This window comes from Lissotriton helveticus, chromosome 6, assembly GCF_964261635.1.
Source record: "Lissotriton helveticus chromosome 6, aLisHel1.1, whole genome shotgun sequence".
NCBI lineage: Eukaryota > Metazoa > Chordata > Amphibia > Caudata > Salamandridae > Lissotriton > Lissotriton helveticus.
In genome coordinates, this window is record NC_136067.1 from 819418189 (window position 1) to 819436272 (window position 18084).

Genomic DNA, 18084 nt, shown 5'->3' on the forward strand with positions numbered 1-18084 from the left:
ATTTTTATGTTTGCAAGGGATTCTGGGTAACAAAACCTGGGGGTAGGCAGGCGAGTCACCCCATCCTGAATTCCCCTGGGTGTCTAGTTTTCAAAAATGTATAGGTTTGCTAGGTTTCCCTAGGTGCTGGCAGAGCTACGGCGCAAAAACAAAAGGTAGTCTTTTTGTCCGAATCGTGCTAAATTTCACTGGGAAATTGAGGTGCGACTATGCTGCGTTTTGCGCTGTTTCATGTCGCAGCCACTATGCCTACCCACGCAAGTGAGGTACCGTTTTTTTCGGGAGACCTGGGGGCACGCTGGGTGGGTGGAAATTTGTTGATCCACGCAGATTCCAGAACTTTCCACCACAGAAATGTGAGGAAAATGTGTTTTTTTGGTCAAATTTTTATGTTTGCAAGGGATTCTGGGTAACAAAACCTGGGGGTAGGCAGGCGAGTCACCACATCCTGAATTCCCCTGGGTGTCTAGTTTTCAAAAATGTATAGGTTTGCTAGGTTTCCCTAGGTGCTGGCAGAGCTACGGCGCAAAAACAAAAGGTAGTCTTTTTGTCCGAATCGTGCTAAATTTCACTGGGAAATTGAGGTGCGACCATGCTGCGTTTTGCGCTGTTTCATGTCGCAGCCACTATGCCTACCCACGCAAGTGAGGTACCGTTTTTTTCGGGAGACCTGGGGGCACGCTGGGTGGGTGGAAATTTGTTGATCCACGCAGATTCCAGAACTTTCCACCACAGAAATGTGAGGAAAATGTGTTTTTTTGGTCAAATTTTTATGTTTGCAAGGGATTCTGGGTAACAAAACCTGGGGGTAGGCAGGCGAGTCACCCCATCCTGAATTTCCCTGGGTGTCTAGTTTTCAAAAATGTATAGGTTTGGTAGGTTTCCCTAGGTTCTGGCAGAGCTACGGCGCAAAAACAAAAGGTAGTCTTTTTGTCCGAATCGTGCTAAATTTCACTGGGAAATTGAGGTGCGACCATGCTGCGTTTTGCGCTGTTTCATGTCGCAGCCACTATGCCTACCCACGCAAGTGAGGTACCGTTTTTTTCGGGAGACCTGGGGGCACGCTGGGTGGGTGGAAATTTGTTGATCCACGCAGATTCCAGAACTTTCCACCACAGAAATGTGAGGAAAATGTGTTTTTTTGGTCAAATTTTTATGTTTGCAAGGGATTCTGGGTAACAAAACCTGGGGGTAGGCAGGCGAGTCACCCCATCCTGGATTCCCCTGGGTGTCTAGTTTTCAAAAATGTATAGGTTTGCTAGGTTTCCCTAGGTGCTGGCAGAGCTACGGCGCAAAAACAAAAGGTAGTCTTTTTGTCCGAATCGTGCTAAATTTCACTGGGAAATTGAGGTGCGACCATGCTGCGTTTTGCGCTGTTTCATGTCGCAGCCACTATGCCTACCCACGCAAGTGAGGTACCGTTTTTTTCGGGAGACCTGGGGGCACGCTGGGTGGGTGGAAATTTGTTGATCCACGCAGATTCCAGAACTTTCCACCACAGAAATGTGAGGAAAATGTGTTTTTTTGGTCAAATTTTTATGTTTGCAAGGGATTCTGGGTAACAAAACCTGGGGGTAGGCAGGCGAGTCACCCCATCCTGAATTTCCCTGGGTGTCTAGTTTTCAAAAATGTATAGGTTTGCTAGGTTTCCCTAGGTGCTGGCAGAGCTACGGCGCAAAAACAAAAGGTAGTCTTTTTGTCCGAATCGTGCTAAATTTCACTGGGAAATTGAGGTGCAACCATGCTGCGTTTTGCGCTGTTTCATGTCGCAGCCACTATGCCTACCCACGCAAGTGAGGTACCGTTTTTTTCGGGAGACCTGGGGGCACGCTGGGTGAGTGGAAATTTGTTGATCCACGCAGATTCCAGAACTTTCCACCACAGAAATGTGAGGAAAATGTGTTTTTTTGGTCAAATTTTTATGTTTGCAAGGGATTCTGGGTAACAAAACCTGGGGGTAGGCAGGCGAGTCACCCCATCCTGAATTCCCCTGGGTGTCTAGTTTTCAAAAATGTATAGGTTTGCTAGGTTTCCCTAGATGCTGGCAGAGCTACGGCGCAAAAACAAAAGGTAGTCTTTTTGTCCGAATCGTGCTAAATTTCACTGGGAAATTGAGGTGCGACCATGCTGCGTTTTGCGCTGTTTCATGTCGCAGCCACTATGCCTACCCACGCAAGTGAGGTACCGTTTTTTTCGGGAGACCTGGGGGCACGCTGGGTGGGTGGAAATTTGTTGATCCACGCAGATTCCAGAACTTTCCACCACAGAAATGTGAGGAAAATGTGTTTTTTTGGTCAAATTTTTATGTTTGCAAGGGATTCTGGGTAACAAAACCTGGGGGTAGGCAGGCGAGTCACCCCATCCTGAATTCCCCTGGGTGTCTAGTTTTCAAAAATGTATAGGTTTGCTAGGTTTCCCTAGGTGCTGGCAGAGCTACGGCGCAAAAACAAAAGGTAGTCTTTTTGTCCGAATCGTGCTAAATTTCACTGGGAAATTGAGGTGCGACCATGCTGCGTTTTGCGCTGTTTCATGTCGCAGCCACTATGCCTACCCACGCAAGTGAGGTACCGTTTTTTTCGGGAGACCTGGGGGCACGCTGGGTGGGTGGAAATTTGTTGATCCACGCAGATTCCAGAACTTACCACCACAGAAATGTGAGGAAAATGTGTTTTTTTGGTCAAATGTTTATGTTTGCAAGGGATTCTGGGTAACAAAACCTGGGGATAGGCAGGCGAGTCACCCCATCCTGAATTTCCCTGGGTGTCTAGTTTTCAAAAATGTATAGGTTTGCTAGGTTTCCCTAGGTGCTGGCAGAGCTACGGCGCAAAAACAAAAGGTAGTCTTTTTGTCCGAATCGTGCTAAATTTCACTGGGAAATTGAGGTGCGACCATGCTGCGTTTTGCGCTGTTTCATGTCGCAGCCACTATGCCTACCCACGCAAGTGAGGTACCGTTTTTTTCGGGAGACCTGGGGGCACGCTGGGTGGGTGGAAATTTGTTGATCCACGCAGATTCCAGAACTTTCCACCACAGAAATGTGAGGAAAATGTGTTTATTTTGTGAAAAACTTAGCTTTGCAAGGGATTCTGGGTAACAAAACCTGGTGGTAGGCAGTCGAGTCACCCCATCCTGAATTCCCCTAGGTGTCTACTTTTCAAAAATGTATAGGTTTGCAAGGTTTCCCTAGGTGCCGGCAGAGCTAGGGTGCAAAAACTACAGGTAGGCACTTTGCCAAAAAAGGGTCAATTTGTAACTGCTAAATTTAGGTGTGACCACGTTGCATTTTCCGCCGTTTCCTGTCGCAGGCACAAGGCCGACCCACACAAGTGAGGTACCGTTTTTATCGGGACACTTGGGGTAATTCAGATTTGTAAATCAACTGTTATTACCAATTGAGCTTTCATGCATTTCTCCCTTTGAATGAAAGACATTGAGTAAAAAAAAAATCTTTATGAAAAATGACCAATAATTCTCATGCTAGTATGAGTATTCCCAACTTTGAAAATGTGCAATTATATACTGTTTCTGAAGTCTATAATTTGTACCCAATTCAGAAATACATAGGTGTCTTTCATACAGATTATTCCATGTATACATTTTCCAAGACAAAGTGCACTATACCCAGTAAATGAAAAAATACCATTGCAAGTTGCTGCTCAGTTTTTGGATCTGGGTTCGTCGGGTTCTTGGTGAAACTACAAGTCCTATATATCCCCACAACCAGGAAGGTCTAACGGATGTAACGGTATATTGCTTTCCAAGAGCTGTCAAAATTAGAAAAAGTTATAGGTGAAAACGTTGAGACAAAAGGCTGTTTTTTTCAACAAAATTTCAAATATTCCAATATCTAACTGTTAGTTTCTATAACGAAACCTTCATGGATTTAGACAAATGACCCCTTTCTGAATTCAGAATTATGTCTACTTTTCGAAAATGTAAAGCTTTCCAGGATCCATTATTGCTTTCAAACTCATTTCTACCATTAACTGGAAGGAGGTGGAAAGCTCTAAAAATAGCAAAAATAGGCTATGTCCCAGAAAAATGCCAAAACTGAGTGAAAAATTTCGGTTCTCTGACAAAAGTCTGTCATTCCCTGAAAGCTGAGAAAATGGAGATTTCAGCCCCACAAACCTTTTTGTGATACCATTTTCAGGGAAACACCCAGAGGCTTTCATTTGCAGCCCGTTTTTCCCATTTTTCTGAAAAAAACAAAAAAATCACTATATTTTGCTAAATTTCTGGGCCCCCTCCAAGGGAATCCACAAACCCAGGGCGCCTTTAGAATCCACATGATGTTGGAAGAAAAGGACGCAAATTTGGCGTGGATACCTTATGTGGTCAAAAAGTTACAAGGGCCTAAGCGCGCACTACTCCAAAACGCCAAAAAAAGCCTCAGCACAGGAGGGGAAAAGGCCTAGCAGCGAAGGGGTTAAAAAAGCGCACATGCTCATCATGCCTTTGGTTCACTTTACGTAATTTGGCCCCTGGGACCATATCATGGTCACTTTGGCCATATCATGATAGAGTTTTCTCTGCTGCACCATCGCAGGCGTCGTCTGTGCGCCTATTTTTGGATTCTTCAGTGCATACATTCAACTCTCATATTGCTGAATTATTGCACATCTATGTCAGAAGAGCTCGAAAACACAGCTGCATTTAACATCCTATGATTTCGAGCTCTGCTGTCAACAGAACATACACTGGCTCGGAGATGTTTTGAGTTGATGTAGGTGTTCCAAAGCCAACTATAAGTGCACAGACACCTTCAGCGCCAGGGCAGAGCAGCCAAGAAAACATCATGATACGGTTCCCTGGTCTTTGACCAATAAAGGGATAAGCCCTCAGCAAACAGAAGGCTCAGTGACTGATCCGCTGATGTGCTCAACCCGTTCTCCGCCACTACCTCTCTCACCGGATTAAATGCCTCACAGCCGCATCGAACTGCATGTACATAACATCTCTTCGAACAGTTAACAACTGAGCCACAGCTTTTGGATCCTGCGGGCTTGGGAGGCTGTCAATCAATCTCTGCAGCTCCTGAAGTTCACTGCCTGCATGAAATAAAACAGGGAAGAATGAAAGCGTTACCATAAGTAAGGCAACACAACATTTACTATGCAGGTCAACAATATCTTGTATAGTGCATACTTGGACCCGAGTTGCGACAGGTGTTTATGACAGGCCACTTTTGATAGACCTGGCGCTGAGGCTGAAGGCAGTGCGAGTTTCTAACAGTGCATTTCAGTGGGTTGCCATCTCATCAGAGCACACAGAGAAATAGTCACTTATTCCTGTTGCAATTGAAGTTCTATGTGAATGTGTGTGTGGTACACAGTTGTCAGGTTAGTTAGTGCTATTTGTACTGCGCAATGCTGCTCCAGCGAAGGAGCGTCCCGGCGCACCGACAAGGTGGCGACACAACACAACAAGGAGACAGAAGCGAGCGCGCAACACGCTCCTGGCAGCCGATTGCTACCTTGTCAGGTGACAAGGAGAAAGTAAAAGAAAATAAAGTGCTTACATGTGAGTGAGGGCATTGTATATTTGGGGTGGTGAAGGGAAGTGCATTCAGGAGAGAGTGAAAAGAGGGTGCTGAAGGGGAAAGCGATGAAGTTTAAGATATGCAGATGAACAAGATGTGGACAGAAAAAGGGCATGCATACATGTCTAACATAAAGTGTACATAAATTAAGAACAATACTCCTTTTCCACATGCTTCAATAATATTTAATTCACAGTCTCACAATTTCAGAATTCAAACATTTTCAATATTAAATAATTACAGCAAAATCATTGTTGTTACTAATTTTTCTGTAACAGCTAACAACCATTGACAAAGCCAATACTCCCGGCAGGTTTTAGGTATATGTCAGTTGTGGTGTTATATATCTGGCTACAGGACAAGAAAGATGTGAGATAAACCAAAATCCGGTAGGGTGGCACATAATGGGAATCACAGATGTTTAGTTTACATGTTTAAGCCACGCGCCTTTTAGAACCCCCACTTTTTTCATCCTAATTGTCTGCACATATTTCCACATGACTCGTTGCAGCCACCCGCTGTGGGTGCTTCTTCAAGCCTGGTTGGTGTATTTTCTTCCAAAGTCAATGATGCATGCAGAACAAGACACTGGGCACGAATACACTTTATGGAGCCTGAAGTTGTCGCACAGCAAAATTTGAACACCACTGTAACTTTTGAACATATTATTGCTGTAAGAAAGTTATGGGCAGCTTTTAGTGTATTTAAATATTTCAAGACTACATATTCACAATCAGGGCCAGCTCTAGGACGGTGCGATCGGTGCCACCACACTGGGTGCTGACTTGGGGTGGGGGCGTCATTTTTGCAAGGATATTAACATTTTAAAAGACCCTGCTGCTGCGTTCCTGGCCTCCAGCAATTTTCAGGCATCAATTAAAAAGGCAAGATAAAGCCGATGATTAGATTAATCGTCTTCCTGAAAAGAGACCGGAGGTTTGCCTAGTGGAAGTTTTGACTCCTGGAAAGGCAGCGCAGAGGGCTAAAATACCTGCTGCTAAGAACGTGTACCGTGCAGATTACAAAGTTCATATAATATAACTAGGTCAGTGGGTTACTGCTTCTGTAAAAGAGCTCTTTTTGTGATTTGTAGTTTATAAGTCAAAATGCTAAAATAACATCGAGCTAATAGTACAAGACAAAAACCTATGCACACTCTAATTATTAAACAGTGGTATCAATGTAGACATTTGAGACAATGGAGACAAAGCCTATCATTATCAAACAATTAAATAATTGGTTTTCTTGAAATCGGTCAAATAATTGTTTTTCTTGGAATCGATCGTTGGAAAAGGTGTCTTTAATATTCAACAGAACCAGCCGACACGTGTTTCGTCGCGTAAGGGACAGTCTTCCCGTGACTCCTCAGGGCTAAGAAGAAAAGCAGTGTCGTTGGGAGAGTCGCTCCGTCGGTGATAATTCCAACCCGACAGGGCCCAGGACTGTTAATTGATGGTGGTGTGTCGAAATTCTCTTTGCAACTTACATCCGTGGTGCGGGAAATAGTAAGTTGAATCGATCACGTGGGACACTCCAAGTTGCGCTGAATAAGCGATTGTTAGAAGCGGCCGTCTCTAGTTGGCAGAGGTATATACTTCTGACAAATAGGGACCCACCTTTTCTAGTCAGGGCAAGGAGATCACACACTTAGATAACCCCTGCTCACCCCCTTGGTAGCTTGGCAAAGCAGACAGGCTTATCTCAGAGGCAGTGCGTTAAGCATTTATGACCACATACAGTAATAAAGTGAATACACTACAAATGGACACGACACAGTAGTATTATAAAAATAAGTATTTTTATATAAGGTTTAGCACAAGACCAAATAACGACAAAAATATACCACAGTCTTAATAAATACTCTTGGAAGGAAAAATAATAGTTCAAGCACGGTTTCTTCTTAGCACAAAGTCTTTAGTATCAAAAGCAACTCTTCTTCTCTAAAACACAGTTCTTGGCAACAATGTAACCCACACGGGAGTCACACGACGTCGAGGCAAAGTTAATCCAAAGGTTCGGCGTCGACCGCGAGGAGCGCTACGTCGAGCCCGGAGTCGCACAGACCCCAACAACACAGTACCTTGGAAAAAGTGAAGCACTCGATGATCAGCGGCGTCGAGATGTCCGGCGTCGCGTCTTCGGCGTCGATCGGGCCTCGGAGTCGGGGCGATCTGCAGCGGCGTCGACCGAAGTCAGGCGGGAGCAGCGCTCACGGGATGAAGCAGGATACGGCGTCGTCGATGTCGATGTTGCAAGAGTGAGCAGCGCTCACGGCGTCGAGAGGGCTCGAAGTCGATGCGATCAGCGGCGGTGCAGACACGGGGTCACTTGGAGCTGGAGCCGAACTCACTACTCACTGGCGTTGCTGCTGGCGTCGATCGGGCCCGGCGGCCGGCGTCGAGGAAGCGGGACACTGGAGCCGTTACTCACGATGTCGAGCTGGATTCGGCGGCGTCCGTCGGCGTCGAGATTGCTGGATTCTTTCAAAGGTGCTGGATTCACAAATCCCAGCAAATAGCACTTTAAGCAGATGAAGTCCTTTAGCCCTGTGACTTCAACAGGAGACTGGCACTCTTCCAGCCCTTGGAGATTTTCTCAGCAAAGAGTGAGAGTACACACAAAGTTCCTCTCTCCTGGTTCCTTGGCAAAAATAAAGAAGCAATGCAGGATTCCCCCAACAAACAGCACTCTGGCAGAAGGGGTAGGCAGTCCTTAGATCAGCAGGCTTCTTGTCCTTGGTTCAGGTTTCCTTGTCAGAAGTGATCTGATTTCTTGGTTCAGGGGTCCTTCTCTTATACCCCTTTTTGGCTTTGATCCCTTTGTCCATGCAGGGGAATTTCCCCCCATCCTGGGTTTGTTGTGGGTGTTGCCAGGCCAGAGCACCTGGCCTATTCACTGGGCAGGGCAGAGTCCTCAGCCGCTCAGCAGGAGCGGAGCCAGCATTGTCACTGGCAGGGGCAGGGCCATCAGCTGCCCGGCAGGAGGCGGGCCAGGAAAGTCCCAGGCAAGCACAGAGTCATCAGTCGCCTGGCAGGGGGGCGGAGCCAACATTGTATCAGGCAGGGCAGGCTATCAAGAGCTACTCTCCCCTACTCTCAATGCAAATGCCCCACTCATCCCACACTGACTCATTCAGACTCTCTGGAGCCACCCAGCTCCTGTCACACACACACCAGAACCAGCAGAGACCGGTAGACAGTTAGACAAGAAAATAGCTACTTTCTAAAAGTGCTATTTTCAAACACAGAGTCCAAAAACCATCCACACAAACGGATGCGTTATTAAACCCTGAGTTCAGGGATACCAAACTCGACATTGCACCATGCTCCCCGAGCCCGCTAGGATTATAACATTAATAATCCTGGCAGCCCATTCTAACTGATGGAGAGCAGGCTACCTTACAATAGTGAAAAACGACTATGGATGTAATTCACTATTAGGACATGCCAACCTTGTCAGGCTTGTCCTACCTTATGCTTACAATGCACCCTGCCCGTGGGCCTACCATAGGGGTGACTAACATGAAGTTAAGGGAAGGTTTAGGGACTGGCAAGTAGGTGTACTTGCGCAGTCCTCGTGACAGTCAGACTGCACGTGGTCTGGCAATGGCAGACCTTCAGACATACTTTTACTAGGCCGCTCTTGTGGGTGGCACAACATGTGCTGCAGGCCCACTAGCAGCATTTGTATTTACAAGCCCTGGCACTCCTGGTGCACTCTACTAGGGACTGATAGTAAACCAAATAAGCCAAACATGGAAGTCAATCAATACAGCAATTTCACATAGGGAGCACTTGCACTGTGGCACTGATCAGCAGTGGCACAGTGCCCAAAGCATATACCAGCAAAACATCGTAAACAGAGGAGGCAAACAGAAAAAATGGAGGAGAGACTCATGCCAATGATGCCAGGTCTAACACGTGTCCCCTCCAGCTGAAATGTGGGGAGAACTACCCTTACCCTAGGGAGTCCTCATCACTAAGGCGGAAAAATCTGGACAGACCATCAGCATTGGCGTGATCTGTGCCAGGGCGGTGTTCCACCGTGAAGTCCATCCCCTGTAGGGAAATGGACCACCTCAACAGCTTTGGATTCTCACCCCTCATCTGCATCAACCATCTGAGGGGCCTGTGGTCTGTCTGCACCCGGAAGTGAGTCCCAAACAGGTAGGGTCTCAGCTTTTTCAGCGCCCAGACCACAGCAAATGCTTCTCTTTCTATCGCACTCCACCTCTGTTCCCTGGGAAGTAACCTCCTGCTGATGAAGGCTACAGGTAAGTCTCGGCCCTCTTCATTCACCTGAGCTAGAACAGCCCCCACGCCATGCTCTGAAGCGTCCGTCTGGACAACAAATTCTTTCGAAAAGTCGGGTGCCTGGAGTATGGGTGCTGTGCACATTGCAGTTTTCAGGGTGTCAAAGGCCGTCTGACAGGCGTCAGTCCAGTTCACAAGTCTTGGCTGCTTCCTGGAAGTCAGCGAAGTCAAGGGGTGCACAATGTTACCATAATCCTTGACAAACCTCCTGTAGTAACCCGTGAGACCCAAGAAGGCTCTCACCTGAGTCTGGGTTTTGGGCGGTGCCCATGCCAGGATGGTATCAATCTTGGGTTGCAGGGGGGCCACCTTGCCGCCCCCTACTTGGTGCCCCAAGTACACCACTGAACCCTGCCCAATCTGGCACTTACTGGCTTTGATTGTGAGGCCTGCTCTGCGCAGGGCCAACAACACTTCCTGGAGGTGGCACAAGTGTTCCTCCCAGCTGGCGCTGAACACTGCTATGTCGTCCAGGTAGGCGGCACTGAAATCCTCCAGTCCAGCCAAGACCTGGTTGACCAACCTCTGGAAGGTGGCAGGGGCATTCTTCATCCCAAAGGGCATAACCCGGAACTGGTAGTGCCCATCTGGTGTGGAGAATGCTGACCTCTCTTTTGCCCCATCGGTCAAGGCGATCTGCCAGTACCCAGACGTTAGATCAAACGTACTAAGGTACTGGGCAGCCCCTAACCGATCGATGAGCTCATCAGCTCTGGGGATGGGGTGCGCGTCAGTCTTGGTGACTGAATTGAGTCCTCGGTAATCCACACAGAACCGACGTTCCGGTGAAGCACCAGGCGCTGCAGCCTTTGGAACCAAGACCACGGGGCTGGCCCAAGGACTGCTAGAGGACTCAACCACCCCTAGGGCAAACATCTTGGAGACCTCCTCCTTGATGTATGCTCTGACCTTGTCAGTCACTCTGTAAGCCTTGTGCTTGACAGGAGTGCTGTCCCCGGTGTCTACATCATGGACACACCACTGAGTAACACCAGGAATCAAGGAGAACAGATCAGGGAATTGCCCCAACAAATGGCGACAATCCTGCTGCTGTTCAGGGGTCAGTGTGTCAGAGAGGACAACACCATCCCCTGACCCATCTTGCTCTTTTGCATACAGGAGGTCAGGAAGAGGCTCACTCTCCTCCTCCATTCCAGCATCTGTAGCTAGGAGCATGCCCACTTCGGACCTTTCTAAGTGGGGCTTCAAACGGTTGACATGCAGGACCCGCAAGGGGTTCCTGGGAGACTTTAAATCCACCAGGTAGGTGACATCGCTCTTCTTCTCCACAACCTCGAATGGTCCAGTCCACCTGTCCTTGAGCGCACAAGGTTCCACAGGGGACATGACCCAAACTTTCTGTCCAGGCTGAAGCTCTACCAGAGTGGCCCTCTGGTCGTACCACCGCTTCATCTCCTCCTGGCTGGCCTCCAGATTTGCCTGAGCAAGATCCCTGAAGCGCCTAGTCTGGTTCCTAAAGGCCAGCATGTAACTGTATACATCCTGGGGAGGTTTCCTGGGAGATTGCTCCCAGCCTTCTTTGACCAGACTTAAAGGTCCTCTTACCGGGTGACCATACAAAAGCTCAAAGGGGCTGAACCCTAGAGACTTCTGTGGCACCTCACGGTAAGCAAACAACAGGTATGGCAAGAGGACGTCCCATTTACGCCTCATTGGTTCTTCAAGACCCATAATCATGCCTTTAAGGGTACGGTTGAATCTTTCAACCAACCCATTACCTTGAGGGTGGTAAGGAGTGGTGAACTTATAAGTTACCCCACACTCCTTCCACAGAGACTTCATATAGTTGGAAATGAAGTTGGTGCCCCGGTCTGACACCACCTCTCTGGGGAACCCCATTCGGGAGAAAACACCCATTAGTGCCCGTCCCACCACGGGGGCAGTCACTGTTCTGAGAGGGATGGCTTCCGGGTACCGTGTGGCATGGTCCACCAAGACCAGGATGAACCTGTTGCCCAGGGCTGTCTTGGGGTCCAGTGGCCCAACAATGTCAATCCCCACCCGGTCAAAGGGGGTACTGACCACGGGAAAAGGTTGGAGGGGAGCCTTCTGCTTCCGCCCGCTTTTCCCACTTGCCTGGCAAGTCTGACAGGTCTTGCACTGGATGTCTACATCCCTTCGCATCTGAGGCCAATAGAAATGGGTGACAAGCCTGTCATAGGTCTTGTCCTGCCCCAGATGTCCAGCTAAAGGAACGTCATGAGCCAAACCCAGTAGGAAGGCTCTGAAGCGCTGGGGTACCACCAGCACACGGGCTGACCCAGGCTCAGCAGCCTTAGGCTCGCTATACAGGAGGTCGTTCTCCCAGTACACAAAATGTGACCCTGACTGATCACCTGAGGTTTGGGCTGAGGCCTGCTGCCTCATACCCACAAGAGAAGGGCACACTTTCTGTTCTGCACAGAATTCCTCCCTGGAGGGACCACCATCCTGCTGCCAATGGGTCAGCTCGGGTAGGTCTCCCAGTTCGGCAACTTGTTCACCTGTGGGTTCCAGGGCATCCCCCTCGAGGTCTGCCTCCTCCTGGACCACGGGAACTACGGGGGACGGTTTCCCGCGCCCCCTGCCTCTTCTCTTCACAGCTGGGTCCTGGGCCATACTTTCAGGCTCCAGAACCCCATCAACACCCTTACTTGCTGTCATGGATCGAGTGGTTGCACACACCCACTCTGGCACACCCAACATTTTCAAATGTGTCTCCCTCTCCACCTTAGCCCAAGGGGAGTCTTCCAAATCATTGCCCAGGAGACAATCAACAGGCATGGCGGGCCTCACAGCAACCTGAAGAGTACCCGAAACTCCCCCCCATTCAAAGGAAACTTGAGCTACCTCACACTCTTTCTGGGAGTTGTCAGCAGCTATCACAGGGTAGAATGCGTGGGGAACAACCTGCTCTCTGGACACCAAGTGACACTTGACAGCTGTCACACTCGCTCCGGTGTCTCTGAGAGCCTCAACTCTATGGCCATTAATGGTCACCCACTGCCTATATTTTTTAGTGTTACTAGGCAGAGGGGGTGGCGGGACCAATTCCATGTCTCCTAGAGAGACCAGGGACATCTCTGCGGGACCCTCCCCACCATGGGCAACCATCTCCTCCCCTCCCAGAGCTACACTAGCCAACTGACGGGGTGGTGCACTGGGTAGTGCACCAGACTTCTTCAAGGGACACTGAGGGTCATAAAAACGGTGTCCTACCTGCTTACAAACGAAGCAGGTCAGTGGGCCCCTATGACCAGGTTTACCTGGCGGGGCCTCTGATTTCTTCACAGGGGGAGGCTGGGAACCTTTCCCTTGGTTCCCTTGGGGATTACTTTGGGGCCCTTTCTGGGACTCCTTCTGTTTACCCCTGTCCCCCCCACTCTTCTGCTGGGGACCCTGCCCACCCTTGGCTGAGTCTCCCACTGGACCCTTGTGGACCCTGGTACTGACCCAGCGGTCCGCCTCTTCAGCAAGTTTTCTAGGGTTAGATATCTTGCTATCAATAAGGTGCTGGCGCAGCTCTGGAAAACAGTTATTAGACAAGTGCTCCCAAGCAAACAAATCATAAAGAGCATCATAACTTTCCACTTTGCTGCCCTTTACCCAACCATCCATGGCTCTGCAAAAATATGACACATACTCCACCCATGTGGTACCAGGCAACTTCTTACATTCTCTAAAGGCCTGTCTGTACTTTTCTGGGGTTAGGCCATACCTTAACATTAAAGCATCTTTCATATGAGCATAAGACGTCCTATTCTCAACAGGCATGTCTAACAGGGTATCTCTTCCCTCATTCACAAAGCGACCCCACAACCCCGCTCCCCAATCCTTCTCAGGGACCCGGTGGGCCAACAATGCTAACTCATATGCTTTAAACCACTGACCAATATCCTCATTCTTCTGAAAATCTTTGATCACATCTTTGGGAAAATAAAACCTACTTTCTGCAGGCACAGATGGGACGCTGCCACCAGAGGGATTCAATTCTAACTCCTTAGCTTTGAGCTCCATGTCCCTCACCATTCTCTCACGCTCAAAAGCTAACTTCTCTCTTTCAAACTCTAATCTTTTGATCTCCAAATCAGCTTCTCTCCTGCCTCTTGCATTCTCTATCTCCAACTGCCCATTTATCTTAAGTTTTGCCATTTCCACGTTGTAGGCTCGCTCCTTCGCCCTTTCTTCTCTTTCTTCAGGGGAAAGACCTTTGGAGGAAACACTGCTGCCAGGAGGGGATACAGGCCCAGTCACGGGCACTTCCTCCTCCCCTTCCTCTGTCGGTACCACCACCGGGGCAGAGGGGTCTCTGGCCTCTAACCAGGCCTCCAATGCTTTGGAATAGTCTCCTTTCCGGGAGATGCCTTTGGTAGGAACTTGAAACTGCTTGCAAAAGTATTGCAGTTGCTTCTTTTCGTATGTCCCTATCTTGGCTCTATCAAATTCCTCCACAACAACAACAAGGGGAGTGACTCCGGTATCACTCATGGTTAAAACTGGCAGTTTCAAAAATCAAGCTTCAGGAAAAGCGGAGAACAAAAATAGAATATCCAACCAAAACAGATTGTGGCTGCGCTATGGTCTGCTTTCACTATGTAGCGCACACTAATCACTGCACATGGGTCATAAATGCAAAGTTCAAAATCCCACCGCTGACCCACCAATGTTAGAAGCGGCCGTCTCTAGTTGGCAGAGGTATATACTTCTGACAAATAGGGACCCACCTTTTCTAGTCAGGGCAAGGAGATCACACACTTAGATAACCCCTGCTCACCCCCTTGGTAGCTTGGCAAAGCAGACAGGCTTATCTCAGAGGCAGTGCGTTAAGCATTTATGACCACATACAGTAATAAAGTGAATACACTACAAATGGACACGACACAGTAGTATTATAAAAATAAGTATTTTTATATAAGGTTTAGCACAAGACCAAATAACGACAAAAATATACCACAGTCTTAATAAATACTCTTGGAAGGAAAAATAATAGTTCAAGCACGGTTTCTTCTTAGCACAAAGTCTTTAGTATCAAAAGCAACTCTTCTTCTCTAAAACACAGTTCTTGGCAACAATGTAACCCACACGGGAGTCACACGACGTCGAGGCAAAGTTAATCCAAAGGTTCGGCGTCGACCGCGAGGAGCGCTACGTCGAGCCCGGAGTCGCACAGACCCCAACAACACAGTACCTTGGAAAAAGTGAAGCACTCGATGATCAGCGGCGTCGAGATGTCCGGCGTCGCGTCTTCGGCGTCAATCGGGCCTCGGAGTCGGGGCGATCTGCAGCGGCGTCGACCGAAGTCAGGCGGGAGCAGCGCTCACGGGATGAAGCAGGATACGGCGTCGTCGATGTCGATGTTGCAAGAGTGAGCAGCGCTCACGGCGTCGAGAGGGCTCGAAGTCGATGCGATCAGCGGCGGTGCAGACACGGGGTCACTTGGAGCTGGAGCCGAACTCACTACTCACTGGCGTTGCTGCTGGCGTCGATCGGGCCCGGCGGCCGGCGTCGAGGAAGCGGGACACTGGAGCCGTTACTCACGATGTCGAGCTGGATTCGGCGGCGTCCGTCGGCGTCGAGATTGCTGGATTCTTTCAAAGGTGCTGGATTCACAAATCCCAGCAAATAGCACTTTAAGCAGATGAAGTCCTTTAGCCCTGTGACTTCAACAGGAGACTGGCACTCTTCCAGCCCTTGGAGATTTTCTCAGCAAAGAGTGAGAGTACACACAAAGTTCCTCTCTCCTGGTTCCTTGGCAAAAATAAAGAAGCAATGCAGGATTCCCCCAACAAACAGCACTCTGGCAGAAGGGGTAGGCAGTCCTTAGATCAGCAGGCTTCTTGTCCTTGGTTCAGGTTTCCTTGTCAGAAGTGATCTGATTTCTTGGTTCAGGGGTCCTTCTCTTATACCCCTTTTTGGCTTTGATCCCTTTGTCCATGCAGGGGAATTTCCCCCCATCCTGGGTTTGTTGTGGGTGTTGCCAGGCCAGAGCACCTGGCCTATTCACTGGGCAGGGCAGAGTCCTCAGCCGCTCAGCAGGAGCGGAGCCAGCATTGTCACTGGCAGGGGCAGGGCCATCAGCTGCCCGGCAGGAGGCGGGCCAGGAAAGTCCCAGGCAAGCACAGAGTCATCAGTCGCCTGGCAGGGGGGCGGAGCCAACATTGTATCAGGCAGGGCAGGCTATCAAGAGCTACTCTCCCCTACTCTCAATGCAAATGCCCCACTCATCCCACACTGACTCATTCAGACTCTCTGGAGCCACCCAGCTCCTGTCACACACACACCAGAACCAGCAGAGACCGGTAGACAGTTAGACAAGAAAATAGCTACTTTCTAAAAGTGCTATTTTCAAACACAGAGTCCAAAAACCATCCACACAAACGGATGCGTTATTAAACCCTGAGTTCAGGGATACCAAACTCGACATTGCACCATGCTCCCCGAGCCCGCTAGGATTATAACATTAATAATCCTGGCAGCCCATTCTAACTGATGGAGAGCAGGCTACCTTACAATAGTGAAAAACGACTATGGATGTAATTCACTATTAGGACATGCCAACCTTGTCAGGCTTGTCCTACCTTATGCTTACAATGCACCCTGCCCGTGGGCCTACCATAGGGGTGACTAACATGAAGTTAAGGGAAGGTTTAGGGACTGGCAAGTAGGTGTACTTGCGCAGTCCTCGTGACAGTCAGACTGCACGTGGTCTGGCAATGGCAGACCTTCAGACATACTTTTACTAGGCCGCTCTTGTGGGTGGCACAACATGTGCTGCAGGCCCACTAGCAGCATTTGTATTTACAAGCCCTGGCACTCCTGGTGCACTCTACTAGGGACTGATAGTAAACCAAATAAGCCAAACATGGAAGTCAATCAATACAGCAATTTCACATAGGGAGCACTTGCACTGTGGCACTGATCAGCAGTGGCACAGTGCCCAAAGCATATACCAGCAAAACATCGTAAACAGAGGAGGCAAACAGAAAAAATGGAGGAGAGACTCATGCCAATGATGCCAGGTCTAACAGCGATTGTAACGACTTTATACGAATTTAGAAATTTGTCGTCACTGAGAATTGGGTATTGGAGGTCAAACGGTGATCCTTCTGAGGAAACTGCCTTGGGTAATAAGACGGGTGCATCTATCACCAGCTCCTCTTTCCGTGTGCCGAGTAAGGTCACCAGAGTGTGCATAGCTTTTTGTCTTGTACTATTCGCAGTGTCAGCCCGGGCTGACACTACACTGGGGGGTTATAGTGCTTATCCCCTCAACCGCTTTGCACTTCACATTCTACTATAAATCACATAATATCCTTGCGCTAACACTTAGCCGTGCGCCCTTTTCTTGAACCTGACCAAAAACCCTTCTCCAAGACCCTTATAACATCGAGCTATTAACTGTCATCAAGGAGTTGCATGCAAACTGCAAGGTATATATGTTAGAGCTATATGTTATTTTGCAGAGTCTTTCATTATCCTAATTTTCCCAAAACGGTTCATTTGGATAGAAAACAATTCTTATTATTAAAGAGAACCCCTAACAATGGTGTTACATTTAAAATTCTGAATTTGAGCTTTTCCAGAATAAGGACTCTTAAACTATATTGTCTGCCAGTGCGATGTCACTCCTACACTACACCTTGTAGTCCTGTCTGATGTAACTTTTCTTGTACACTGATTTACACACGATTGTCTCTGTGTAATATGTGTGATGTAAAGCACTCTGACACCTTACACTGGTATGAGTGGTGCTATAAAACTAAATTAATCTGAGAGACAGCGGTTATAGAGACTTGAGGGGCACTGTTAAAGGGTGCTAGTGAGGGAGTCCGTGGCAGAGGTTGCCATTGGGGGGTGCCAACAAACATTGTCGCCGAGTGCGCCATCAGTGTGAAAGCTGGCCCTGTTCACAATTACTTCATAAAACTTCTTGCTTTCTCACTAAATTCTTTATTAAAATTAGCTTGAAAATGCACCCTCCGAAACCAACGTTTGTCCTTACAGTTCGCTCGCGTCGCTGGAATTCATACCCAGATTTTACGCCTCATCACTTTCAAATGTCACCAGCTGCCACTGCATGCTGCAACATAGCATGGGCATATTGGAAACTACCACAGACAGAATATATTTTGAAAGCAGAATGCGTATCTATTTTCCAACCCTTTCCAACCATTTTCCAATACTGTCTTAAGACTTTTGTGTTAAGACAATATATTCAAAAGCATATGT

General features: G+C 48.4%; 1 protein-coding gene across 1 annotated transcript in view; it reads right to left on the reverse strand.

The window, feature by feature from the left end:
- LOC144762518 (uncharacterized) overlaps nucleotides 1–18084 on the reverse strand; it is a 709614-nt gene that overhangs the window by 420430 nt on the left and 271100 nt on the right. Inside the window, exon 24 of the mRNA XM_078647742.1 lies at nucleotides 4913–5051. Within this exon, the coding sequence (XP_078503868.1) occupies nucleotides 4913–5051 (139 nt within the window). The remainder of the gene's footprint in view (nucleotides 1–4912; nucleotides 5052–18084) is intronic.